Here is a 27,935-nt window from a genome sequence, read left to right on the forward strand (position 1 = left end):
AACATTATAGGAATATAGGCTAATATTTGAACATATTCTGCGATGAGAGTAGGTACGGTATATAAAGGAGTAGGCCCAGCTATTGTTTGGTGACGTGACGTCTTCTCTAACGAATAGTATGCTATGGCCACTTTCTTTCCCTGACGGACTGACCCTAAAGATATGAGTGACATTGCCGCTGACCACCCAGCGCGTCATAACATTTGTGACAGCCAATCATCTCCCGCAGGCCGAGGGGCCGTCGCTTGACGTGCAGCACTTTCGTCCAATCGTGCGCCAGCAAGAAGCGACCGACGCAGCCCTTTCCTCCGCTGCCAGCCTATCAGGACGCGGCACTCATTACTAATTCATTACATCGCAAAGGGGAGTGACGCAGTTATTATAGATCCATAGATAGCCTACTACTCCATGCTTTTTATGGCCTGAAATACCACTTTAGCCAACTGTGGATAATATATCATTTCGCATGATTGTGGCGCACAATAGCAGGTTTCTTTTTGCCGTCAGTCAGGGGTATCGTATGTGGACTCAGCGCTGCTGCTCCTTGAATTTTGATGCGTTCCAGTTCAGGGAGGTTGTGGTAGACCCGGAGGACTAGATGCGATAACCCGCCCAGCGCCAGATATCATGCCGCAGCCCAAATCCAGAAAGATCGCCATCCTCGGGTACAGATCCGTAGGTGAGTTTTCGCACAAACCACACACGGCGAGAGAGAGCTAGATAGACAATGGGTCCCCCCTCCTGGCCTCAGAATCAGATGCGGCACTGCTGGCTGGGACGCGGATATCACGTCCTGGCGGCCATGGGCATCGACACATAGCGGTTCATACGCCTCCCTATAATGAACCTTAATTATAGGGAGCACGATCTGTCACGCGACATCTCAATGGAACGAATGAGAGCGCGCCACCAGGTGAGACGACGTGGCCTTGTCGATTTCTGGCACACACACAGAGAGATCTGATCTGAGGACTGATCGAGGCCCTGCACCCCCCCCCACACACACACACACACACACACACACACACACACACACACACACACACAGACGCAGTGTTAATAGCTCGTTTACACCTTTTTGGAGCAAAAAAGAACAACATTTGTGTTGTGCTTAGTATTACTATGACACTGTGATAACCCTGAGTGTCCATTAAAAAAAAGCTGCAATCCGCAAGTTTCATGTTCTTCTACTAGGCTAGCAAGGATTTGAACTTTATACTGCTTGCCCAGAGCCAGCGGAAATGTAATTTGCGCCTGTGAGCTTCAGGCAGTACTGCTTGTTGACCAGTAGGTGTCCTAGTCCTACCTGGCTGGCCGCTGACACCGTTTCTCTCTGTGGAAGAGCAGGGATAGGAGAGCACCTCCAACCACTGCAGATGTAGTACTAGTAGCCTACATATTACCTACCATACAGTGGGGGTAAAAGTACTCAAATGTTTTACTTTTTTTAAAAGTATCAAGACTCCAAAGAAGAAATACTCTGTTACACGTAAAATATCAGAATTCAGTGCTGCAGTAAAAGTAGAAAAGTATTGGCATCAATACCAAAAATAAGAAGTAGGCTAACCCCCCCCCTATCCATCATGAAGAATGTCCCATTTCACTGGTTGTATAAAATGTATACAAATCTTTTGAAAATAGCAGATCTACAAGCTCTTCTATTTTCAAATAGCTAAAGTTTAAATAGGGCTGAAGTGGTAAAAGTAGGCCTATGTTTTGTGTACGATAATCTGTATCTACAAAGTAATTGTAACAAAGGTTTTCAAATAATCGGAGTTGAGTAAAAAAGTACAATATTGGCCTCTGAGATGTAGTGGAGTAGAGGTAAAAGTATTGAAAATGTGTCAAATTCCTCAAAAGTGTACTTTAGTACAGCACTTGATAAATATATTTAGTTACTTTCCACCACTGCTACTGCACTATTACTATATTGTATTAATTCAAATAAGTTCCGGATTGCAGCTTCTAACCCTGAGAGCGTACAAGACAAGTGGAACTAAAATGGACCCGTAAAAGAACACTAATTATCTTTTACTGTGCACGTGTCTAAATGTACAACCGAGTCCCCAGTGTCACATTGGCCTTAAACTCATGACGAACAGCATCTCATTCATTAAGACCGTAATAATTTGCCAGTGTCGTCATCCGTCCCGTTCCCAGTTGACATTTTTCTTCATTCGCTGAGGAGGCATGATTAATAATTGTTTGTTGTTTTTTGCAGGAAAGTCCTCTTTGACAATTCAGTTTGTGGAAGGGCAGTTTGTTGACTCCTATGACCCAACGATAGAAAACAGTAAGTGGGTCACACTGTGCTGCCGCTGTGTCTTTTTGTGCTTACACCCACATTTTTACACAAATTAAATGCTCCAGAGAATGTAGTTTTGTGTCGAGATATAGGCCTGCAGGCGGCATTACGCGTTGATATAGCTGTTTCGGGCTCAGTGCAAACCACTAAACAAACTACCAGTACTTCGACATGCTGTGTACAGTATGAGCTATTCATGCACAACGTACATTTTTTTATTTCCTACAAAATATATTTCTGCCTTTAATTGATAGTTTACAGTGGAGATGGACAGGAAAAAGGGAGAGAGAGATGGGGAGGGACCTGCAGTAAAGATCGTCGGGAACGGGACTTGAACCTGTGATTCAGTATCATGCTACATTAGAGCCTAGACGCCCGGACCGCAAGGCCAGTAGTCCAGGCAGCAAATTCGATTGTTATGCTGCCATGATGACAAGCCTTTCCTCCATGCAGCTATTCAAGACACCACAATGGCGAATGGTTTCACAATGACAAACCTTTCTGAATGCTGTCCTAGATGAGAGATGATTGTAACTGTATTATTTGGTCCAGGATATGTAGAGTGGACTTTCAGAAACAACTACACTCACAAACATACACAGCAAAATCCTTAGTGTTCATTTAACTATACAAACAGTGGGACTGGGGCTGCCCAGTCTAATAACATCATTAACACGATTGGGGATAGATGACTTTAGAGTGGACTGTAGTCAGGCGTGGAGTTTGTGTGTGTAGGGTATTAATCATCTCTGTCCATCTGTCTAGCCATATAGAGTAATCCCCCGGTTCACGGAAGTAACTTCTCTATGGAGAATAACATTGGGTCATCTTAAAATCGTCTCGTATAAGCATTGTGCTCCAAAAATAAACAAATGTTCTCTGCGATATTGTCGAGGAGGTGGCTCCGTATGGTTTATGATAGTCAGTCACTCATATTTGATAAAGCCTGTTTCTAGCGAAAATTTAACTAATTCGGCGACAGTAACATTTTTCTCACCATCAGTTGATTCGTAATATTCATAATCATATGAGTCAAACCGCTGAGATTGTTTATGTTTGGAACACAGTTCTTATATGATGCGATATGAAAAAAAGTCTATGGGAATTCAGAATGGGGGGAAAAAAACATGAACCAGGTAGGATGGGTAAATTACGTCAAACTTTGTTGCTCTATAGCTCAGGGATTCAAACCCTCAACCATCTCATCTTATGGATCGCATAGGGGTTGGCATTGGCATAATCTACCTGAACCACATGTACTGTATCCCATCTAGATTATAGCTTGAGGAACCGAATATTACAGGGAGCCACTTCTCCATTGATCTCGATGGACGCGGCCACCCTGTTCTTTGCCTATTACTTTGAATGGTGTGCTCGTTCTCCTGTCGTCATCTCTGGATAGTGAACACAAAATGAAGTATCTTCAGCTGTAAACTGGAGATAATCTAGACTAGAGAATATTTGAACACAGTGACAATATGCAACTCAAGCTCACACACAGAAAGGGTTAGAATGCAAACAGATTTACCAAGGGAGGGTCTATAGATTGAAGAGTATACTGATCGATATGCAATCTGTCCTGTTAACTTTCTCATCCCATCCCAATACCTTCACTGCCAGGCACAAACCTTGTATGTCCGAAATCGTTAATTTACAGCAGTGGTTCTCAACCTTTAAAATTTCAAGGTCTCCCCTTAAAGCCTCTATCAGAGTCCAGGGTGAAGAGCTATTCACTTCACCGTGTTGTAGTTTCCTAGCTATCACCTAGGCTTTGTTATGTATTTTTAGGTGATAGCTAGAAAACTACACCACGGTGAAGTGAATAGCTCTTCACCCTGGACTCTGATCCTGACTTATTAGATTCTATTTAGACCCCCCTAAAGGAACCCACAGAGTCCCTGGAATATACTTTGAGAACCACTGTTTTACAGAGAAGCCAGCTGATTTTCAAAGAACCTGTGTTCCAGTGGATCCAATATTATTTTTGTCACACCTCTTGATAATATACCAAATATTTAACCAATTTTCATTGGTTAAATATATATAACCCACAGACACACCTAACCACTTTCAATCTGGCATCCCCCATTTTCACTTAATGTTCAATCGCAATTTCTGCTACTTTTGCATGACACTGTCCTATGGCGAAGAAGAGGGCACAAAGTTACGCAAAAACATAAAAAGATGAAATATGGAGATTCAAGGTTTCTGCCTGTGCAGCGACAATACCTACCTTTATTTAATTGTCATGGTAAATCACTATCACTATCGGTGGAAGTTCTTCATGCAGAGTTTTTAGTGATGGATTGCTTGTTCTGACTTGTCCCCTGCCCTGCAGCGTTCACCAAAATGATCACAATAAACGGACAGGAGTACCATCTTCAGCTGGTCGACACAGCAGGACAGGTATACGCAAACTCCTTCACGGAATTTCTTAACAGTGTTAATTTTGATGATGATGACAAAATGAAATGTCAACTACCTTCTTTCACAGATGAAAACTAAATAAAAAAACTAAGCTATTCTGACAATTTCATCATTAAATAAAAACAAGACTAAAATGTTAGGGAGGACGAGATACAGTAGAAGTCAAGTCATTTTATTCTTGGCTGTGTGTGCGTGTCGTGCGACATCGCAGAGCAACGCAGATCCATTGTGAGCTTGAGGATATTTTCTTTTGTATAAATCAGGCATTATGCCAACATACATTTTAGTCGACCATATCAACTGTAGATTTAGTTGACTAAAATGTTATAATACTTACTTATAAGTCAAGTAAAATGTTACTAAAACATTTCAGATTACTAAAATGTGACTCAAACTAAATTGAATTGTATTGTCAAAATTATCACTGCTCACATCGTGGCACAAAATGAAGAAAGATAACTCATTCCAATCACATATTTTTGTCGTCAGGTAATCAATATAAAAATCAGGTCAACGGCACTCTTTTGTGGCAGTCAGAATTAGCAGCACTAACAGTCAAGGGTTTTTAATTGAAGAAATTGTGCTTTGGACCTGATCTTTATATTGATTACCTTGTTTGCCTCCCGTGGTTTTGCCAGCAAGTGCTGCTACCGGTCACATTTGAGATTGATACTTGGACGGTGTAGACCACTTTATTTGATACTTGTTCATGTCAGGTACGTACTTGATTTAAAAGCAGGGTCAAGCGGCTGAGGTGGGCTGTTGCCAAAAGATGCACTTACTGTGGAAGTATAATGACAAACACTGGAATAGCTCAGCTAAATAAAACAATGGTTATAGAAGAGGTACCCCAGTTAGTAGCTTCTGTATTGTTTGGCTTCTTGTATCTAGTTTTCATGTTATTAAAATATCTAATTATGTGTTGTCAGTACTACTGTAGCCTGTATAACCTTTTGACTTTTTGATTGATGTAAGATTTTCTTTTTCTGTCCGCAGGATGAGTACTCAATCTTCCCGCAGACATACTCCATAGACATCAATGGTTACATTCTGGTGTACTCTGTCACATCTAACAAAAGGTACATTCCTACTTTACTTTTTTTTTAATATATACGTCATATATAATGCACAATATACAATAAATACAGTATATGAAGACTGAAAAAAAAATACTATCTCGTTTACAGTTTTGAAGTTGTTCAAGTTATCCATGAAAAGCTATTGGATATGGTGGGGAAAGTTCAGTGAGTATCGCCTAGGCTACTGTCATCCTCATTTGTGTAACATGGCATTCAAAGATAGTACCGCACTGTACATAACTTCAGCATTCCTGTCTTTTCCCCTCCCACTGTGCAGAGTACCAATTATGTTGGTTGGAAATAAGAATGACCTACATATGGAGCGGTATGTTGTGATGTACACTGACATTTGACATCAGATCAAGAACATAGGGCTCTGTGTGTAAATGTGTAAATACAAACTGGCCACGTGGAGTATCCCAGTGTTTTCACCAGTGATTTTAGCCTGCAAACGTTATAAAGTTATTTAGTTTACCGTCAGTTGAAACCCGAGACAGAGAAATGGTGGAAGATCTAACACAACAAGTAAATATGGGTTAATGAGAAGGATCTCAACGGAAATAAGCTTGCCTTACGTGAGTTTTTTTTTAGTCGAGCATGTATCAGTCATGAAACTGTACCTTTTCCTATGCAAAACTTCTAATAAATACCTCAATCAACCAATCAAAAGAAAAGGCAGCACACTCATAGCCACAATGCAGGATTTATTGAAGGAATACCAGCATTTCGACCTGGTAAAGTCTTCTTCAGTCTTCTTCACTTTAAATTATTTTATCTATCATTACTGGTGTGCGCCCTTCTCCTGTTTGGAAGACACATAACACACACACACACACACACACACACACACACACACACACACACACACACACACACACACACACACACACACAAACACACAAAAGGTTAGAGTTGATTCGCGACATTGTAAAATATTATTGGAATGACGATAGGCACAAGTATGCACATATCAAGTGCTTTGACAACTTACTGTACTTTAGCACCCTCTCTCTGTGTGTACTGTGTACATTTAGCTTTGTTAAAACACCCTGCTCAGCACTGCATCAGTGAATGCTCAATTTACCAGAGCTGAATTCTTTGTGAACAGAACTTCTTGGTTTAGCCGAGGTCAGCATTGCAGCGATACTCTAGTGAATTTATGTTGAAAAGTGCCTTTTGTGTCACGACTGGCCTGATGCCTGATGTCTGTCTCTCCAGAGTAATCAGCTGTGAAGAGGGGAAAGCATTAGCTGAGTCCTGGAACGCAACCTTCATGGAGTCTTCAGCTAAAGAGAACCAGGTAAGAACTGTAGAACCATGGTGTTTGTTCATGCTGCCTGCAGGGGCTTTGTTCTCTCAGTAATAACATCCCGGACCCGTCCGTCCGTCCGTCCATCTGCACATCCATCCATTAACCCAGCCACCCATCTACCGACCTACCTACCTACCTCCTGTCTGTCTGTCTGTCTGTCTGTCTGTCTGTCTTAATATTATTAGAAAACCTCAGTTTTCACTAGTTACTTTGTAGAGATTGGTCATTATTACAAAACACACATTAACCACTTCAGCCCTATGTATTCTTCAGCTATTTGACAATAGCCCAGCTATAAGCTCACATATTGATGCCAATATTTGTGTACAGTAGTATATTTTTGAATACCGTACTTTTAGTTGTAACAGAGTATTTCTACATAGTGGTATTGATACTTGTGAGTACTGCTTCCACCAAGTGCTTGTACCTTTTTTTCTTTTTTACTTGAAAGAGTGCGAACTACTGAGTACCCCTGAGCACCCCCTGCACTGTCTGCAACTGTGAAAGAAAATCTGCTAACCCAACTAGGTCTAGAATTATTTAATGCTTTAACTATTGAAAAACAGCAGATATACAAGCTCACAGCGCGGCACCGAGTGCCGCACTGCGAGCTTGTAGATCTGCTATTTTTGTCTTTGAATATATCTTTTTAAAAGGGTGGTCCCTGGAACAACATATTTTGAGATGGGAGCTTGTATATCTGCTATTTTTGTCTTTGAATATATCTTTTTAAAAGGGTGGTCCCTGGAACAACATATTTTGAGATGGGGGGGTCTGCGGCCAAATACATGTCATTTTGGGAGTCCTTGACACGAAAAATATTTAGGGAACCATTTAGAACTTGATTTAGACATTTATAGAATCGGGTAGAACATATTTTCGGGTAGAACATATTTTCAAAAATAGCAGATCCACAAGCTCGCAGCGCGGCACTGTAAGCTTGTATATCCGCTATTTCTTTTATAGTACAAGCATACAATAATGGTTAAAGTGGTTCAAATCTAAACTGACACAGATTCGCGATTTTGCGTTAAGGCCTAAATCTAATAAAATAATTGAGTAAAATAAAAATAAAAACAATCAAATAACGGTGTCTGTCCCCATGCAGACGGCCGTGGAGGTGTTCCGCAGGATGATCCTGGAGGCAGAGAAGATCGATGGCGACGTGCAACCAGGAAAGACGTCCTGCTCCATGATGTAGGCTAGACGCCGCCCGGTCGCCACCAATCAACACACAGGACACTGCACTGGGATATCCCGTTACTTGAAGGCTCGCTGCCAGTTCTCCCCTCCTCTTCCTCCTCAGCTGACTCCAGCCCTGACCCCCCCCCCCCCCTGCCCCCACACACCCAGGGTCCTAAATATCCAATACTGTCTAATTGGCTCCCACTGTTCAGTATTTCTCTCCACATGCCTTTTGTCATGCTTGTTTATACTTTGTTTTAGTTTTTTTTTCTGTTGGTTTGATAAAAATAAAATAAAAAAAGAGAATGAGTGACGAACCCCCCCCCCCTCCCCCCCTGTCTGTCACACATAGTACCTAGTCTCGCGTAGCCAGACAACTATTCCACAATCTCCGAATGCTATATAGAGTCTGGACTGGAACTACAGCCCCATGAACGGCGAGTAATGGAAGCTGGCATTTCCGTTCATGACAATATAAGCTAAATATACTAAGGTGATTTTTATTAGGATAAATGTGCGCGATGTTAAAAACGAAACGGAAGTTGGGAGGAGGCTTCACTTCCGCTTTAACCGGATACTCATCGTTCTTCTTACGTTATTCCAGACTGTATGACGGGAGCATTTGCAAATCGCGGAGTCAACAGTCTGGCCACGCGAGACTAGCCACATAGTACCCACAATTCATCCTGACATGTCTGCGATCGGCACAAATGCAAAACACTGCTTTCTGTGCGGTTGTATCAGAAAAAAACGCTTGGTTGTTGTGCTAGGTTACGAAGACTGCAGTCTCTGCTATAAGAGACACTAGTGATTTTATATATCTTAGCTTCTCATAATGCAGGCTAGCCCCCCGCCCCCCAGCCCCCAACGTATTTTCTGTTGAAGCAACAAGATATGAGCGAAAATATCATGAACTGCCTCATATGCTTTAAAAGTCGCTAAGAAAACATGGGCAGTTTTTTTCTGATACTCCGCTGAACCATTTCTGTCCGTCAATTACACAGCTCTTTTTCTACTTCATGTCCACACACGATGCCCACCCAACCTCTCTGGCCCTTCTGTCTGTTTTCATAGGAGTTACTGTCAGCCAAAACAAATAAAACCCGCATCCATTTTCTAATGTTGAAAATGTTGTACAAATGTTTTTGATTGTAATCATTAAAAGCAAAAAGTGGTTATGTAAATGTAGCTCTCGAGGGTGTGTCATTCCACCTGTGAGTTTAAATCATCTGTGGCAATTTACTCTGAGATAAGTGATTTATTCTGGTTAAAACAAAACTATTTTCTTTCGTTAAAAGATTAATGCACTAAATTGTGATAGTAATCATTGATATAGAGAAGGGGTCTTCAACAGGGGGTCCGGGACCCCTAGGGGGTCCTCAGAGATACTGCAAGGGGCCGCCAAATCTTTGTGTGGTATAGGGACTTTATTTTTTTCATTTTTACACTTGAACCCTCGCATCCCTATTCTCTTTCTCCAATGCGGAGTTGTAGAGCTTGTACTGTAGATTGTGAGCTTGTACATTTAACATTTAATTTAACAAAGAAATATCACTTAAAGGGATATTACACTTTCAAAAAACTTTTGGTCATTGTATGGTCTAATCAGGCTTGTATGAACACCCTGAACAGTTTTTAATTTGCTTCATTCAGTATTTAGATATTTGATGTAAATGTTACCAGCTCCAACACGCCCAGGCCCTCTCCACATACACACCCATTGTAACTTCAAACTCCATTTTAACCATGATAGGTTCATCAAAAACACCCATTATTTTTTCTGGTGACTCATAATACCTTCCTAATACGTGAGCAGACCGTGTTTTTTCAATAACCTTTTTCTTTTATTTTTAATAATTCTTTGGGAAAATGGAAAACATTAAATACAATAATATTTTATTGAAAATAAATGAAAAAAGTTATTGAAAAAACACGGTCTGCTCACGTATTAGGAGGGTATTATGAGTCACCAGAAAAAATAATGTGTGTTTTTAATGAACCTATCATGGTTAAAATGGAGTTTGAAGTTACAATGGGTGTGTATGTGGAGAGGGCCTGGGCGTGTTGGAGCTGGTAACATTTACTTCAAATATCTAAATACTGAATGAAGCAAATTAAAAACTGTTCAGGGTGTTCATACAAGCCTGATTAGACCATACAATGACCAAAAGTTTTTTGAAAGTGTAATATCCCTTTAACCTACCTTTAAGGTACCTTTAAGGTAGGTTAAGGTACCCAGCTGGGTCTGTTTCTTACATTTCCGTTGAATTAACCTTTATTGCGTAGCACTGGATTATGTTGTTGAGACGTTGACTAATTTCATGAAAAGTACAAAGCAATTAATATGTCCAGTGTGTGTGATAAAGCACACAAGACACAGACATTCTAGTTTTAAAGTGTTTATCCAGCTGAATATACTCTGTTGCACGCATCCGTGCACGGGAGCATCCAAAAGAGGGCCACGGGTCTTTGAGAATCAGAAAATATTCATTGTCCGATCGCGACCGTCCATTTAAAACAGTGGTTCTCAACCTGTGCGTCGAATTATTTGGGGGGGTCCCCAGATGATTAACTTAATGTGCAAGATTGTTTTCTCACTCAACAGTGAACAAACCAACATGAAGTTTATGTGTATAGAGAGGGTATCTGCACATTTCTAAAGTGACAATTTAAGGACTTTTGAATACATCTAAAATGACAAATTATACATGGGTGAAATTGTAAAATATTAGCGGATGAAATTGTGAAAACAGCCGATCTACATGCTCACTACGCCTCGCGCTGCGAGGCGTTGTGAGCATGTAGATCAGCTATTTTCACAATAGAACCGTGTACCGGTAATACAAAATGTAATGCCTCAACTCTTAGTGCTCGTGAGGGTGGGGGGGTCCCCAGTTAAAATATGACAATTTTGGGGGTCGTGGCCTGAAAAGGTTGAGGACCTCTGATTTAAAAAATAGAGCCGTCTGACTGCACCATGCTCCCAGCCACTCTCCACATACAAACTATCATGTGTGTTTAGCCTTTTTTTAAATCATAAAAAAGAGAAAGGCTTTTTTTGGTGTCGATTACGTCATGACGTCGTCAGGCGACGTGCCCTCGAAATAATACAAAAATAATGGTGACCATAGGCTAGCGAACAGCGCCATCCAGCGTTGCATTTTGTTTTAGGCAATCAATTAAAGTGGTCAGATGGATGGGCCATGTACTCAAATGTTTTACTTGAACTACTTCTGTGCCCGGGGGTGTGCACTGTATACGAGGGATTGAATGTAGGAGTCTCAGAAGTAACGTTGGAGAACCCAGAATGGTGCCCGTTGGGCAGAATAGTCACCATTGATGTCCAGTTGCGCAATACCCGTTCTATCCGTCTGTCTGTCTGTCTGTCTGGCTCTCTTTAGCCCCTTTTCGACTGCAGTTTTAGCACCACACCACACCACATTACACCACACCACACCGCACCACATAAAATATCTACATTTTCCATTACAAAAAAGTACCTCTATCGGTAAGAAACAAATTGACCCTTTTAACTGTGATTATAATACAATATAATTGTGTATTACAACTATCCTAATTATAATGCACTGACTGTAATGGATTATAACTGTGATTATAATACATTATAAAGTATTAATGTATTACTATGATAATTAAAATACACAATAAAATACACAATAGAATCTATTATCATGTATTACAACTATATCCTGGTGGTCTAAATGAAAAGTCAGTGAGTGATCAGTCATTATGAAGTGTTTGGCCCTGTTTGGCCTAGCTCAGACCTACTCTAGAGTGGATACTTTTTAGTACCCTGTTTAGTACCACTTTCACACCACTCTACCCAGTTCCTTGTAGTGGAAAACCTGACACAAGTGGGCGGTGTGGTGTGGAGTGGTGTGGTGTGGGGCCTGTGGAAAATGCGCTTTTTATGCACCATATATGGTGTTCTGTGTTCTTTAAGTTTGTATTTAACTGTATCACAATGAATAACACATTTTTCAAGCTTTTAATGAAAAGGGGGTGGGGGGACATGACATTTTCTTTTACATACTTTTTAAAAATGTTAATGTCATCAATACATTATTTGTGTTTCGCCAAAACATTTGGGGATCCGCTCGCAATATCCTAAGAGCCCATCGGTGGGTCCCCGGCTGGCCCACAGCTTGAGAATGGCTGGATTATTGGAAGGTGTTGCACATGTCGTCCGCACAACACTTGATGTTGATGTAGGAGTTCATCTTCAGCATCTCACAGTCTGACATGGCCATGCACTTCTGGTACTGGCCAACTGCAAAAGACATGGGTTAGATTTGAGCTCATCTCTCCCAAGGCAGATTCATAGTAACTTGTTAGTAGGAATAAACACAGAAGCACCCAGGAGGAGGTGGACTACAGAAAGTGGAGGAGCCAAACCGAGTTCCTGCTTCTAAAATAGGAGGTGGTGCCCCCCAGAGGCAAAAACCAGGCAAGGGCCTGGTTTTTGCCTCTGGGGGGTAAAAACCAGGCCTTCTTTCTTTTTTTACAGAATGGGTCCCAGATTGGATTTGGGCAAAACTATTTCCTGCAGTATTCCTACGGCTATTTTTTGCAAATGTTCCCCCACAATATGGACACTGGGGTAAAAGTGGTTAATGTCCAGGACCCAAAAATGGGTTGTTTGTTTGGGAAACGCTGCAATTTAATAAATTAACACTGTTATGTACAGTATAGTAAGTAGAAGTACAGTAAGATCAGTTTTAATGGCAATATTTCATTGTCATATTTTTCAGAATTAACCATTCAACATAAATGTGTTGTTTGACCTCTTCTCCAGATAATGTTCCCCCCAGAAATGTATTAATTACTTAAGCAGCAAAGCCAAGCTATAAACAGATGCTGTAATTACTATAACAGAAATACCAGAGGTGTCGTCAAAACACTCCATAAACTCTCTAAAAAAGAAAAACTAAATTACACATTAACTCAAGAGATTATAGTTAAAAGAGAGTGTACAAATGGAACCAAAATGGACCCATCGTGTGTAGCCTATAATGTAGCACGTTAGGGAACTCACAAGGTTCCAGGAGGAACTTGGCAGCAGCACAGCCATCCTTCCCAGCTTTGCAGGTCTCCACTGACAGCTCACATGACCCTCCAGCCCGTTTGGGGACACACCTGTGACAGTCCAGGGCTTCACCTAAGCAACACCAAGAAGCGGCATCAAGTCTGAATTACGTCGACAAGGTATGTTATTTCAAATTGTTTTCTTAGTTCTTTCTCTCTGTATTACTATTTTACCACTTCAACCTATCATGATGCATTGGGAGCTTGGCACTTAAAGGGATATTCCACTTTCAACAGGGAGCAGTGGTAGTAGCGGTGCAGTTAAGGAGAACAATACTTCAGTTCTGGAAAGAAGCACCAAAATTTTACAGAGTGTACCTCTTGGGTCATTCTTTAGAAAAATCACATTAGACACTTAATTTTCAAAATGGCCACCAGTTTTAAAGATGGCCGCCTTTTCGGATGTTTTACAGTACGCCAGCCAGTTAATATCGAATTTTCATAATATTAGAGTTGTTTTGTAGGTTTTAAAACATCCTGAGTTCATTTATTACACTTTTAAAGCAGCCAGAATAACCTTTCTGACTTTTGGTTGGGGTCTTTCCTCACCTGGGACCCCCCAGACAGACCCCTGAGCCTATTTCCGTAATCGCTCTGCTCCTGCTCCTGAACAATTTTAAATTAGATCTGAAATATGCTCTGAAATCAAAAATGACTAGTAGCAAATAACAGAGATCTTCCACGGGGGGTCTGGGACCCCTGGGGGGGGGGTCCTCAGAGCTACTACAGGGGGCCTGCCAAATCTTGCTGAGATTTTTTTTTTTTTAAACTTCGAATGTTATTATGTATCCTGGTTTTATGTATTGTACTTTGATGGTTTATTAGTATTCTCAGTATTATTTACAATGTTTTTGTGTTAAACAGTTATGGTTGACAGCTTACTGCAGGGATTGCAATAATGAAGGTATTGCAACTTTTCACTTTGGGCGCAGAACAACATTTCCATTTATTGCACTGCACTCACACTGACCACACACACACACACACACACACACACACACACACACACACACACACACACACACACACACACACACACACACACACACACACACACACACACACACACACACCTCTTTGTTATTGTCACCCCAAAACCCTCACCTTATCCTCTTATAGAGCCCATGGTCAATTACGCCCAAAAAGATTCACTACAATACAGTAATTTCAGACATGCAGGATATATTCGTCTTCAGTGTCGTGTTGACACAGTCTCCACCATAGCATAGAGTGAAAGGCAGGTTATTTGAGCAGCTGCACCGTCCCTTACAACCTGCTTTGCAGACACATTTGATGAGTTCAAGTACCGCCTTTGGAGCAGGGAGAGCAAGAAACCTGACTGGAATATACCCTCCACTCTCTGAATTCCATCTATTTTCTTTGATTGGTGGAAGCTCAGGGCAATTTGTCAGGTATGATTTATCCTGCATTGTGACGTAGTTGGCACGGAGGTAATGTGGTAGCAGTGCAGCCCGAGTTGGAGGTAGCATCTCACCCTCCAAGTTCTTTGACAGAAATAGTTCCCATCTGAGTAATTCCAGGGTTGTTGGACCTTTTGTACTGTAAACATGGCATGCAAAATGTTCCGACTGCAATGTTGATGGAAGCTCACCATTTATAAGCTCAGGAGGAATCGCCAATGACCTTGCCAATGTCCTTGAAGCGGTTAATGGCTTGGTCATCATCATCATCAAGTAGGCATTGACCCATGTCTTTTTGGTGATTCCAACAAATGTTCTTCCCCAGTCAGCACCTGAAAAACTATGTACGCAAAGGAACCCTTGACATTTGTAACATCCAATAACTTGAACTCACTCGAATATATCAATTTCCATTTTTTTGTACCGGAGGCTAGGACTTGATAAGGAATCGGGGTATCAGCCTCTTCATGTGTTTGCACTTCCTCAAAATCATGTCCCTTGATGAGGGTATCGTATTATGATGCCTACTTTGTCATACCTGACAAATTGCCCTGAGCTTCCATCAATTGAAAAAAATAGATGGAATTCAGAGAGTAGAGGGTATGTCCAGTCAGGTTTCTTGCCCTCCCTGCTGCAAAGGCAGAACTTGAGCTCATCAAATGTGGCTGCAAAGCAGGTTACAAGGGACGGTGCAGCTGCTCAAACAATAACCTGCCTTGCACTCTCCTCCCTGCAAATGCTATAGTGGAAACTGTCAACACTATTAGGGAGGACATGTATAGTAGTGAATTTCTTTGAGTACAATTGACCGTGAGCTCTTTAAGAGGATAGGGTGCAGGTTTTGGGGTGACGATAACAAAGAGGTGTGTGTGTGTTGTGTTGTCAGTGTGAGTGCAGCGCAATAAATGGACATGTTAGACTGCGCGCCCAAAGTGAGAAGTTGCAATACCTTAATTCTTGCAATCCTTGCAGTAACGTCTGTGAACCTGTCTGTCTAACACAAAAATGTAATAAATAATACTTTCAAATGTAAAAAAGAAAGAAAAAAAAACTTCCCCATCAAGATTCGGCAGGCCCCCTGTAGTTACTCTGAGGGGTCCCGGACCCCCTGTGGAAGACCCCTGGGTATTTGCTACTACTCATTTCTGCTTTCAGAGCCCAGTTACAACAACTTTAATGCTTCAGTTATGATCTAATTTAACATTGCTCTGGAGCAGGAGCAAAGCGATTACTGAGATAGGCTCAGGGGTCTGTTTGGGGGATCCCAGGTGAGGAAAGACCCCAACCAAAAGTCAGAAAGGTTATTCTGGCTGCTTTAAAAGTGTAATAAATGAACTCAGGATGTTTTAAAACCTACAAAACAACTCCAATATTATAAAAATCGGACATTAACTGGCTGGCGTACTGTTCAGAGGCAGCCATCTTGGAAACATGGCAGCCATTTTGTTTTTTCAGTGTCTAATGTGTTTTATCATAGGAACAACCCCTAAGGAGTACTTGTGAAAAGTTTTAGGTTTCTTTCCACTTGTGAAGTATTTTAGTGCAAAAATGCATTTATCTGCCCCGCTATAGGGCCTCTCTCCACATACAAACCCATTGTAACTTCAAACTTCATTTTAACCATGATAGATTCATTAAAAACACCCATTATTTTTTCTGGTGACTCATTTTACCTTCCTAATACGTGAGCAGGCAGTTTTTTTCGATAACTTTTTTCATTTATTTTTAATAATTATTTGGGAAAATGGAAAAAATGAAATACAAAAAAAAATATTATTAAAAATAAATGAAAAAAGTTATCGAAAAAACACGGCCTGCTCACATATTAGGAGGGTAATATGAGTCACCAGAAAAAAGAACGTGTGTTTTTAATTCAAAACTATAGAAACTATAGGATGCCAGGTCAACAAAGGCACCTGGCATCTGTCTACAGTAAATAGCATACTATCTCAATTACATTTCAACCTTTGCATAAACCTGCAAGGTCGTCACTCGTCAGGGCTAGGTCAAGTGTGCCGGGCTAAGGTGGTGAGTCTTCAGATTACAGCGGAGAATTGGGAGTGAGTCTACTAGTTCTAACTGCAATGGGGAGTTTGTTCCACACTGAGTAATATACTTTTCTGTGACTGATTAAGTGAACTCATGTGATGTACAGTACATCTAGAACACCAAAATAGAGGTATCCTAATCGATATTAAAGAGGTTGTGCCATAGTTTTGTACTTTTTCGGTTTTGCATGTGTCTATGGAGTTAACATTACTCTAATAATAGAACCCCAGGTGTGGTTATAATATACAAATATGTCTTTCCTGTGTATTTTTGGTTTCTTCCTGAGAGCTGAAAGCCTCTGAGTCAAAAGGCCCAATCGAAATACACAGCTTTAATGACATCATAAAATCAACCCCTCCCCTTTTTACCATGCAGCAACACTGTGGGTGTCAGCTGGGTCACCACCCACATACAAACCACAGGTGGGTGTGGCCACTTAAAAACATAATTTTAACACTTTCTGTACACTTTTTTGAAAAACTCTTCCTCCAATTAACTATAATCATAGGGGGAGAAATCATGGCACCCTGTCTTTATTAATTATTCATTTATTTGAATCAGATTTCTTTTAAATCAGATCTTTTTCTTTTCCTTAAAAAAAAGAAGAATAATCTCTACAAAAATAATCGTCAGTTGCAGACCTACTCCAACACTATCTGCAAAAACTACAAAAGTCAAACACTAAATAATGTCTTATAATAATGCCTACTGTTTCACTCAAGCCTGATTAGATCATGTTATCATTTTCGACTCAGTGCCATCTCAGCATCCCTCAGACATCAGTGCTGTCTGTCTGTCTGTCTGTCTGTCTGTCTGTCTGTCTGTCTGTCTGTCTGTCTGTCTGTCTGTCTGTCTGTCTGTCTGTCTGCCTCCCAGTCCCAGCAGCCCAGGGGTTAACAGAGACTATTTGTTCAGTGGACAATCAGTGACAGACTCACTCACCGGCTGTAAACAGCAGGGCCAGGGCCAGGGCCAGCAGGAACAACTTCATGCTTCTGTTCTAGAGATGTAAGCTGCCATGAGGACGCAACAATAAATACATAAACAAATAGTGATTTAGCAACACGCACAGGTTTGATCACACTTACTGAGTGTGTGTTCTGACTGACTATACTTGGATGGTGTGTTGAAATTATGCATGCCGCTTATGCTCCTTTCTTTTCTTTTTACTGAAGGGTGCAGCTTTGAATTTAAAACACTGGATTTAAAAATTCATCGTTGGAGTCAATGAGTCTGAGATTGACATTTTAACCGACAAAAGGTGTGCACATTGGCAATTTGGCATGCATGCCCAGGTACCGTTATATAAGCCTATGAATTGCACATACAAATAAGTGAAAACAAGTTGCAGTTCAGGGAAATGAAGAAGTAAATGCCAAGAGACATTAAAATGCAACTGACATTGCTGTTGTAAATAGAATGAAATGCCAGAATGGAAAAGAAATGGGTAAAATAAAACAGGGTTATTGTATCAAGCTAGCATAAAGTTTAAAGAATACATACCTCTCCGGTGCTGTGTCGGTAAATGTGATGTAAACGCAGACTTCCCCCATTTTTATACCCTCTCTCCACTTTGCTCAGTCATATCAACACCCTGTGAAGTGTGTGTGTGTGTGTGTGTGTGTGTGTGTGTGTGTGTGTGTGTGTGTGTGTGCGCGCGTGCGTGCGTGTGTGCGCGCGCGCGCGCGTGTGTGTGCATGTGTGTGATTCAAGTTTGTGTGCACTCATCTTGTTCAAATTATAGTAAGTACTTTGTGTTCAAGGGTAGCAGTAGTTTCCCCACACCACAGCGCTTCCTGCATTAATCATTAAGCAAACAGGCCCACTCCACTATATAATTCATAATTCTACTGTACATATATTATCACATGTACTTAACATGTGCCAGAATAAAATAATGGGAAAGGATGGGGCTTGCTTGGCGTGCACTGCCAGAGTTTGAGTAATAGCGTAATAGATCAGTAAACGCTGGCGGTGTGTTTGCTTTGGGTGGACTGTGTCTGACCCGTGTGATGTCTGCCACCGTTGGTTCAGTGCTCTTTAGCTGAGCAAATGGACCGTCTGCAATATATTGTAAGTCACTCCCTGCACTCCCCTCTCACGAAGCATTATGGGGAATGAATTGACTGAAGAAGAACCGACTGAAGGAGAAGGAGAGAGATTGTGACAGTGCTAATCAGTTAAATATTATGCTGTTAAAGGTACTTGTCAAAAAGAATAATGTCTTAATGTTTGCCTTTTGAACAAAGGTCTTCCGGATGTATATGAAAATATATTATATAATATAATATTTGGTGTGGTCACTGGAAATAAGTTGACAAACTGGAGATCAGTTTTGGGATGATTCAAAAACAAAAAGCTATAATGTTGGTCTGTCAATATAGGCCCGGAACTTATTTAAACCCAACTTTAACTTTATTGTTACATCACAGATTTACAGGTATAAAGAAGTGGGTGAAATTAGCTTTTGTGCAAGATCCAACGTTTTGGAGCAAGGAGAACGAGAAATAAAGAAAAACAAGGATAAGCCAAATCAATGATATCTACATACTGTATACACATAGCATAATCCAGCTGGTACAGGGGGTTAGACATAATGTTACATGAGGTTAGACATAATGTGCATAAGGTTATAGCCATAAAGGTGGGTCCACAGAGCAGCAGCCATATCAGGGGTGGGGAGCATATTTCTTCCAGGGAGACAACATACTGACTGATAAAGTGAGTGAAGGACCAGAGATTGGACTATACACCGGTAGCCAATTGGATTGAAACCTGAAACACACAGTGCTGAATTATGTAAAAACTGCTTGAATGTGGTAGGCATGATGAAGATAGACAGATTTATTATCTTTTTAACAGCTTTCAATGTACAGTATCACTCTCATTATCTAATATTTGATTAGGCCTATTATAAATATGGACTAAAGGCAGACCCTGTTTCACTGTTACATTATAAACATTTAAGTCACTTTGGCACACTGAAGCAGGTTGCCAGTGATGAGTAATTATTACCCCACCCTTGTTGATGGGGGAGATCAAGGAAACTCCCATGAGATCGCTCCACCTTTGTCCTAGTCCAGGGGTGCCCACACTTTTTTGCCGTGAGATCTACTTTAAAAATGACTAGCTCAACATGATCTACCCATCCAAAATGTTTTAGCTGAGGGCCTGAGGGGGGCTTTGGAATAGCAGCACTGGCGTTACATTTTAGACAAACTGTACACACTTACTGTAAGGGGGAAATAAATGGGAAATACTGGGGGAAATGTCTTCATCCCATTCTTTATGGAAGTGGTGGGTTTGGGGTTCTTTGTAATGCTACTGACTCTTGAACAAAGTATTGCATTGGAGGTTTGCCTACTTTAGAAGCCATGAAGGGAGCTGACGGGCCCTTCTTGATGTCATATTGACATATTCTTTTTATATTTTAATTATATATTTTTAGAGGCATGTCATATTGTCTACCTGCACACCCTTGGTGATCTACTGGTAGATCACGATCTACCTTTTGGGCACCCCTGTCCTAGTCCCATTAAAAGTGATGGTGTGTTGTCCATTTTATGTAAAGTTGTGCGGCCTCTTTCTTTTTGCGTACATACAGATGGAATATGGAATACAAATATGTACTCAGCTCATGTGTCAACACTGATGGTTTTACAGTGTAGTATACAGAATCTCCCCTTTTTCCATTGCATGGTACTGACTCAACTCTAGTCGGCAGTGGCTCAGGGGTAGAGAAACCGTCATTAGAACATAGAGGGTTCCTGAAGGGTTTCCAGTTCAATCCCGGGCTCCCCCAGAGTTAGTGTCGAAGAGTCCTTGAGCAAGACTCTGAACACCTAGTTGTTCCCGGTGAGCAGGTTGGTGCCTTGCATGGTTTCCTCTGCCACCAGTGTATGAATGAGTATGTGAATGGGTGAATGTAATGCACAATCTCTGTAAAGCTCCTTGGATAAAGGCGCTATATAAATGCACCATTTACCATTTAGTCACTTTTCATAGTCACTTTTCATACCAAATAATTTGGTTACACTAAAGATGTCCACTACATACTACCCTTCAATGTAGCTGGTTGTCATGTATTGGGCAGAAACATGTTACAAATTATATTACTGTAATATTATTCCTTTCCTAAGTAATAAGAAGTGTAACTTATTACAATTGCATGTAATGCTGCGTTACTGTGTTATAATGGTCAAGATTTGTTTTTGACTGAGATAAGCACTACCTCATCTTTGCATCATTTGTCTATGAGCCCTGCTGTGTGTCCGACTGTCCGAAGCTGCGAAGAGGAGCCAATTCCAGTAGAAGGTTGGTTGGTGCCTGGTGGTTACATCACATGTACAGAAAAACAATTAAGATCTACAAGGTATCATCATTGCGATGCGAAACATTATCTTGTACAGCTGTTCTTTTTGAGCATGCGTCTTTGCAAAATTATGAAATATGTGCATGTACAATTTACAATTTACATTTTAGGCATTTAGCAGACGCTTTTAATCCAAAGCGGACTTACAATAAGCAGGTAATACATCAATATAATAAGCAAGATAATATGTCAGTACATCAACAGCAATACAACAAATGCATAGGAATATCAATCTAGAAAAACTATAACATAGGTAGACCACGCACCTGAGCAGTACAAATACTTTTCTAAAACCTAAAAATGAACGGGTACACATTTTGTGTTTCATCATTTTATGCTTTAACTATTGAAAAATAGCAGATATACAAGCTCACAGCGCGGCACCGAGTGCCGCGCTGTGAGCTTGTAGATCTGCTATTTTTGAAAAATCTTGAAAATTTGAATTTTGACCCGATTCTATAACTATAAGTGTCTTTTGAATCCTAAGGTTTTTTGAAAAACCTATGTTTCTATGTCAGCAATCTGGCCAGCCATCGTCAAAGAAAAGGTCCTTTTCACTTAAATGGAGCTCAGTTCGTCTGTTCTTGAGAGACTACAATGTCAGTGGTTCTCAAACCTTTTCATGTGAAGGACCCCTAAAATGATATTTATTTGGCCACAGACCCCCATCTCAAAATATTTAGTTCCAGGGACCCCCCCAGAAGCAAAATTTGAGCTACAAACGTTCGCTTTGAAAATACATATATTCAAAGATTTGCACACATTTTCACGACTTTTTCAAAAATAGCAGATCTACAAGCTCGCAGCGCCGCGCTGTGAGCTTGTATATCTGCTATTCTTCACTGGTTAAAGCATTCAATAATTCTAGGCCTAAATGGGTTAAGGAGGATAGTGAATCAAGCGGGAGAAGACTTGGATACTCTCAGCACTTTTAAGATTTGTAATTATTTTGAGTTTGTGTTGGTCAATACACATCATACTGTCTGTCCAGTGTCCACTGTAAACTTTGTGCGGGGAGCAAATCACTTTCAACTGTGAAGTATTCAACATCTAATTTGTTGAAGCATCTGCACCGGCAGGTTTTAGAGGCTGCATTTGTAAAACAATTGGAAGCAATCTCTTTACCAATACAGGCCAACAAAACCAATTTCTGGTCACATTTTAGGCAAGAAATAAGCCATGCAGTTGCTCAATATTGATTTAACTACTTTAAATGTTTGTTAACAGCATTCAGGAGCCTCCGTGCTGTTATAGGGTAGTCCGCAATGATGCAAGGACACTAGTACTATAGGGACAATTCTTTCTGACCAGCCAGTAGTCTGCAGCGTTTTCGACTTTTGGTATCGCAGCAGCTCGGAAAAAAACACACACAAACTTCCGAGCACAGGTCTCCACCAGGCCACACAAATCAGCCTGTTATAGTGCCACCATGAGGCTGATTTAAAAAATGTGGGGCAGAGGTTCTGAATTAGCATCCAGGGAGTGTGTGTGCTCAGTTTGGCAGCGATCGGGCCAACGGCGCCGGAGATTAGCTGTTAACAACCAGGCCACACAAATGGGCCTGTTATAGCGCCACCATGAGGCTGATTTGAAAAATGTGGGGCAGAGGTTCTAGATTGGCATCCAGGGAGTGTGTGTCCTCAGTTTGGCAGCGATCGGGCCAACGGTGACTGAGATTAGCTGCTCACAAACTGCGAGGACGCACGCACGCACGGACGGACGGACGCACGGACGGACGGACGGAGGGGAAAACATACTCTCCCTCAGCCTTCGGCTGGTGGAGACAACAAACAAGTAGCCTATTTGCCTGATGGTAATGCAGAGTAGAGTAGAGCCGAGTTGAGCTGGTACCATGCAGTGGAAAAGCACCATTAGTCTGCAATCTGTGTTCAATGAAACACCAGTCTCAAACCCCAATCAAAGCAGAAAATGTCCCACTCTATTGTGTCCACCTCCCGAGCCAAAGTCCACTATCAGCAGAGCCAGATGTAAGGGAAACTGTCCATGTGGCAAAACAACTAAACCCCCTATTGTTGTGCCTTTGTTGCATTGGCCTCGCGATAGCAACACACTCTCTATTGGCCATATATATCAGGCTGTCCAAATTTTTCCACTCTTATACTGTGAGGCTATAGTTTGGACACCATCCGCTTGGAAAATGTCACAGTACTCAGGAAAGGTGAGTAGTACTACAAACAATGGACTTGTGCCATCATGGTAGCCACCCTTCCCAAACCTCAGCACATGTACACATGGAACAATGAACGTTAATTCAATGACATCATACAGCGAGAACGCTGTTCTTGTAGGTGACCTACACTGTAAGTTTAATCTTACTAGTGGTGCAATGTAACTAAATGCATTTACACTGTGCTGTAAGTACAATTTATAGGTAGGCCTACTTGTATTTTGTGTATTTTTGTGACTTTATACTTCTACTCCACAACATTTCAGAGATAAATGTTGTAACTTTTACTCCACTACATTTATTTGACAGCTTAGTTAAGCTACTTTGCAGATTTAGATATATGCATAGAAATTACAAGTCAGTTAATACATCATGATATATTTCCAGCAGTATATAAAGTCATTAAAAAGAACTACCAGCTGCAACATTAAAGTGATTAACACATTAAAGATCAATAATTATTGTCTTATAATATAACATGATATATACATGTATGACTCTTAAATGGACACTGAGATTTGCTACTTTAAGTACGGTATATTTTGATGCTGATACTTTTCTAATTTGTAAGAAGCGTATTTTTTACTCTGTCGTATTTCTACCTTTACTCAAAGAGTTCTGAGCATCAGTGCATCTTACAGCTATTCATAGTATTACAGTATTATACAAGACTATACAATTCTTTTTAATTATAAAATATTCACTTCTAAACATACATACAAACAGACAGACACTGTAATTACATAAACCGTTAAGGAAGAATAATTTACCAATATGCAGTATAAGTGCAGCCAAATAAAATTACAAAGTTATCTTTGAGCTATGAAAATGTCAGTTTGGAAATCCACAAAACCCTCCCTTTGTCAATTTTTTTTTTAAACGTAATTTTTATTTTGTCACATGTACAGACATTCACAGGGTCAACTTTTTACATCATTTTCTTCGTCATATTTCAGTCCATATCAATCCTCCGAGGTGTCATTCTTCCGGGTCGTGTATTCAGTCAATTTCTCCCATTTTCCAAGAAACAGCTCCTCTTGTATCCTGAGTCTATGTGTAAATCTCTCCATCACATACATTTCCTCCACAATGCTCACAAGTTGGGGAGTCACTTCTATACCACAATCTCGTTATTGTTTTTTTGCTGGCTGCCAATAGCACCTTGACCAGATACATGTCGTCTCCAACAGATCTGTTTCTACGAGGGGAAATGCTTCACCGGGAGGAAGCTGGAGATCCGCGGCGACTGTGACAACTTCCAGGACCGCGGCTTCATGAACAGGGTCAACTCCATCCGCGTGGAGAGCGGCGCCTTCGTGTGCTTCGACCACCCCGACTTCAAGGGCCAGCAGTACATCCTGGAGCACGGCGAGTACCCCGAGTTCCAGCGCTGGAACGCCCACAACGACCACATGGGCTCCTGCAGGCCCATCAGGATGGTAGGTGGCAGGGGCGTCACAAGGGGGGTTCCGTGGTCAAATACATAACATTTTGGGTGTCCTTGACATGAAAAAGTGTGAGAACCACTGACATAGAAACATAGATTTTTCAAAAAAACCTTCAAAGACCTTCAAAGATTAAAAACGAAATAGCAGATCTACAAGCTCGCAGCGTGGCACTCTGTGCCGCGCTGTGAGCTTGTATACCTGCTATTTCTCAACAGTTAAAGCACTAAACAACGCAGTGAATCCTTGTACACAGGGCCCAGAATTTGGTGCGACACCCCTGTGGTAGGTGGATTCGTTCCAGGTTCAAGGTTCAACGTTTCTCTATTGCTACATCCCGTGTACAGGTGCATAAGAGTCAAATTATTGTTGCTCTAGGGTGGGTCTGTGGGTGTGGTTCATAAAGAAGCTATTTGGCAGAGATTTAGGCGTGTCAACTGGGAGTTACAAATGGATAAATGAGCACTGAGCAGTTTACTATGTTATGACTAAGAACCACGATAACAACTCACAAGGGTTCACACAGTACATATTGAGAGGGAGGGTACAGAGACAATACCTAACATGCAGTATGAGAAAGTAGACAATGCGAGAAGAACAAAACACTATACATGATAGCTTATACAATCAACCTTGAATGTCATCATCATCATCATTCAAAGAGCACGTTCTCGTTCACACTGACACGAGGCAAAGAACTTGGTCCACGTCAGTGTGACAACAGTCTTAAATCAATCAAATAGAAGCCGGAACAGCTTGTGTTTCCTTGAAGGTATTGTGGCACTATTACAGTACTGTATGTTACATACAGTTTGTTAAATGTTAGATATCTGTTGCTATGTGAACGTGATGTATTTTTCTTGGACAAAAGACTGTGATATTCTATATGAAGAGATTCAGGAAGAGGTTTTATTTGTCGCTCACTAATACAGGTACAAGAAACTAAATGTTGGAGTGGCATGTTCCTCAATATGACAAGATAATAATAGAGATAATTAACCTTGCACACAGGAATTCTGGGATTCAAGGACATTCTGTAAAATTCGTATTTCTTTTCTCTTTTTAGCACACCATATGTACGTATATTTGATATTGATGTCCTGTTATCTGACTGTAACTGCACATTGTTGAAGCTTGTACAGAAAATAATTTTACTTCAACCCCTGGAAACTTTGGTTGTGACAATAAACTTGAAGAGAAGTCATGTCTCCCATCGCTGCGTCGTAAATGACCTGGAACATGACTGCTATCCGTCACTCAAGTGGGTGTGTTATATTGCCCCCCCACACAGCATGGCGAGCACTACAGAATGGAGATCTTTGATGCACCCAGCTTCGCAGGACAGTGCGTGGAGCTGTGTGATGACTGTCCATTCCTTCAGGGCAGAGGCCTCACCAAGAACTGCATCAACTCCCTCAGAGTCTACGGAGACGGAGCGTATGTATTCTTACTGTTAGCCAAGTAAACACACAGTATAAACCACTCTTGCATCACACTGCTGCAGACTATGCAATTTATCTCTGTCATTCCAAGCCTTTTCAGCTGCAATACCAAAAAGCCCTTTGTTGGGGCAAAGGGGCGCTATTGAGGGAGTTTGACTGTCTAGAATAGATCAGCGGTTCTCAAACTATGGGTTGCGACAAAAAGTGGGGTTGTGGAGTGGCCAAAATGGTTCCCTAAAAGTTTGAGAACCCCTGGTCTAGCTGAAATAAAGGCCAAAAGGCCAGAAGGAGGGGCAGGCTCCCCATGAGGCAGTGTGAACAGGCATGTTCAGACACGCCCTTTCAGAAAATCCCTGAGGGGCCCACTGGCCTAGTGGTCCAGGTGCATAGGCTCTGTGCGTGTGCAGCCTGCAGCGACTCGTGAATTCGAGTCCCGCTCCGGACGACCCTTGCTGCGTGTCTCTCCCCATCTCTCTCCCTGTTTCCTGTCTATCTTCACTATCCCCTTTAAATATCCCCTATAAAAAGGCCCCAAAAGATATCTTAAAGAATGAAAAATGTAAAATTCATTAAACGAAGACAGGTGGAATTTGGCATCTGGTAGGTTGATTATAATATATAGAGATTATAGTACTCTACTGTAAATTACATCTTATCTGGCTCAATTAATGGGACACAAGAGACCACACCTGTCTGCTCCTAACTATTCACTCTCATGCGGTCCGCATGAGAGCGATACATATTACTCAGACTTACATACTTTAGTACTAGTTAATGGTTCAGATGAACTACTTACGTATATACTCAATAAACCTGAACTGAGCTGGCTCTGCACTTGGTGTGCCGTTTCCTCCTCTCTGCACAAATTATCTTCACCAAAAGCATCCGATCTACTCATGCGTCGATCTTGTAGATCAGCTATATTTGGCAAACGTTCCCCCCAGAATAGGGCCGCTAGGGTTCAAGTGGTTAATGGTCCTATTGTTTGACCATAATGGACCTTCTTCCTGTAGCCTACCTGATATGATGTCATCTTCTGCATTTCCCTACCATCTGTCTTAACCACTTTTCTCTCTTTTTTTAAGAATTCTTTTTGGGCTTTTATGTCTTTATTGATAGGACAGTTAGACCGACAAGAAATGGGGAGTGACACGCAGCAAAGGTCGTCAGGATCGGGATTCGAATCTGCAACACGCTCTCAGGCTGGCATTGCAGCCCGGGCCTGTTTAACCACTTTACCTTAGTTTCTTTCACTAACGTTTGGAATTGTTTTTGTCCCGTCCCCTCCCTTCTCTGCCCGTCAGCTGGGTGCTGTACGAAGAGCCCAACTTCCGCGGCCGCATGTACATCGTGGAGAGAGGAAACTACTGCACCCACATGGAGTGGCAGGCGGAGAACCCCAGCATCCAGTCCATTCGCAGGGTGACCAACTACTTCTAAACTCCACCGGACCACTGCTAGACCACACACGATGGGGGAATGCTGTGCATTATTGTACATACCAGACAGGCATGGCATCCAAGGAAGGCATGACGCTTTGCCACTCTCTCCACACTCACACTGACTTCCATGAACCTGTAAAATAATAAAACACAAAATTAAAG

The 27,935-nt window shown here is 41.3% G+C and overlaps 3 protein-coding genes across 4 annotated transcripts; 2 read left to right on the plus strand and 1 right to left on the minus strand.

Moving 5' to 3' along the window:
* The first annotated feature begins 394 nt into the window (after positions 1-394).
* rheb (Ras homolog, mTORC1 binding) lies at positions 395-8,445 on the plus strand. The gene is made up of 8 exons (XM_080726095.1): positions 395-679; positions 2,222-2,293; positions 4,644-4,711; positions 5,729-5,811; positions 5,920-5,976; positions 6,089-6,136; positions 7,030-7,111; positions 8,232-8,445. The coding sequence occupies exons 1-8, from the start codon at positions 628-630 to the stop codon at positions 8,322-8,324; spliced, it is 555 nt and encodes a 184-aa protein (XP_080582221.1). The 5' UTR covers positions 395-627; the 3' UTR covers positions 8,325-8,445.
* A 3,858-nt stretch (positions 8,446-12,303) lies between these two features.
* ly97.3 (lymphocyte antigen 97, tandem duplicate 3) lies at positions 12,304-18,468 on the minus strand. Its single transcript, XM_080726285.1, has 4 exons — positions 18,388-18,468; positions 17,827-17,897; positions 13,365-13,487; positions 12,304-12,599 (listed from the first exon to the last, which is right to left on the minus strand). Exons 2-4 carry the CDS (start codon positions 17,873-17,875, stop codon positions 12,490-12,492), a joined length of 282 nt encoding a protein of 93 aa, XP_080582411.1. The 5' UTR covers positions 17,876-17,897; positions 18,388-18,468; the 3' UTR covers positions 12,304-12,489.
* Positions 18,469-23,095: 4,627 nt separating this feature from the next.
* Positions 23,096-27,917, plus strand: LOC308284738 (gamma-crystallin N-B-like). Of its 2 annotated transcripts, none has more exons than XM_080725465.1 (4): positions 23,096-23,435; positions 24,635-24,883; positions 26,181-26,350; positions 27,636-27,917. In XM_080725465.1, exons 1-4 carry the CDS (start codon positions 23,109-23,111, stop codon positions 27,769-27,771), a joined length of 882 nt encoding a protein of 293 aa, XP_080581591.1. In that variant the 5' UTR covers positions 23,096-23,108; the 3' UTR covers positions 27,772-27,917. The 2 variants fall into 2 exon arrangements, with proteins under 2 accessions (XP_080581591.1, XP_080581592.1); XM_080725466.1 differs by having other exon boundaries at positions 26,181-26,326.
* Positions 27,918-27,935: the final 18 nt, after the last annotated feature.

This window comes from Nannobrachium achirus, assembly GCF_963921795.1.
Source record: "Nannobrachium achirus genome assembly, chromosome: 5".
Taxonomy (NCBI): domain Eukaryota; kingdom Metazoa; phylum Chordata; class Actinopteri; order Myctophiformes; family Myctophidae; genus Nannobrachium; species Nannobrachium achirus.

What these genes read in the sequence shown, in the direction of transcription:
- rheb (XM_080726095.1), top strand. Translation starts at nt 628, where the DNA reads ATGCCGCAGCCCAAATCCAGAAAGATCGCCATCCTCGGGTACAGATCC. An exon ending in CCTCGGGTACAGATCCGTAG is followed by an intron (nt 680 to 2,221) that starts GTGAGTTTTCGC and finishes TGTTTTTTGCAG; the next exon opens with GAAAGTCCTCTTTGACAATT. An exon ending in GATATGGTGGGGAAAGTTCA is followed by an intron (nt 5,977 to 6,088) that starts GTGAGTATCGCC and finishes CCCACTGTGCAG; the next exon opens with AGTACCAATTATGTTGGTTG.
- ly97.3 (XM_080726285.1), bottom strand. Translation starts at nt 17,875, where the DNA reads ATGAAGTTGTTCCTGCTGGCCCTGGCCCTGGCCCTGCTGTTTACAGCC. An exon ending in GGCCCTGCTGTTTACAGCCG is followed by an intron (nt 13,488 to 17,826) that starts GTGAGTGAGTCT and finishes GGTGTTGCTTAG; the next exon opens with GTGAAGCCCTGGACTGTCAC. An exon ending in CAAGTTCCTCCTGGAACCTT is followed by an intron (nt 12,600 to 13,364) that starts GTGAGTTCCCTA and finishes TGTCTTTTGCAG; the next exon opens with TTGGCCAGTACCAGAAGTGC.
- LOC308284738 (XM_080725465.1), top strand. Translation starts at nt 23,109, where the DNA reads ATGCAGTGGAAAAGCACCATTAGTCTGCAATCTGTGTTCAATGAAACA. An exon ending in TGTCACAGTACTCAGGAAAG is followed by an intron (nt 23,436 to 24,634) that starts GTGAGTAGTACT and finishes CGTCTCCAACAG; the next exon opens with ATCTGTTTCTACGAGGGGAA. An exon ending in CCTGCAGGCCCATCAGGATG is followed by an intron (nt 24,884 to 26,180) that starts GTAGGTGGCAGG and finishes CCCCCCACACAG; the next exon opens with CATGGCGAGCACTACAGAAT.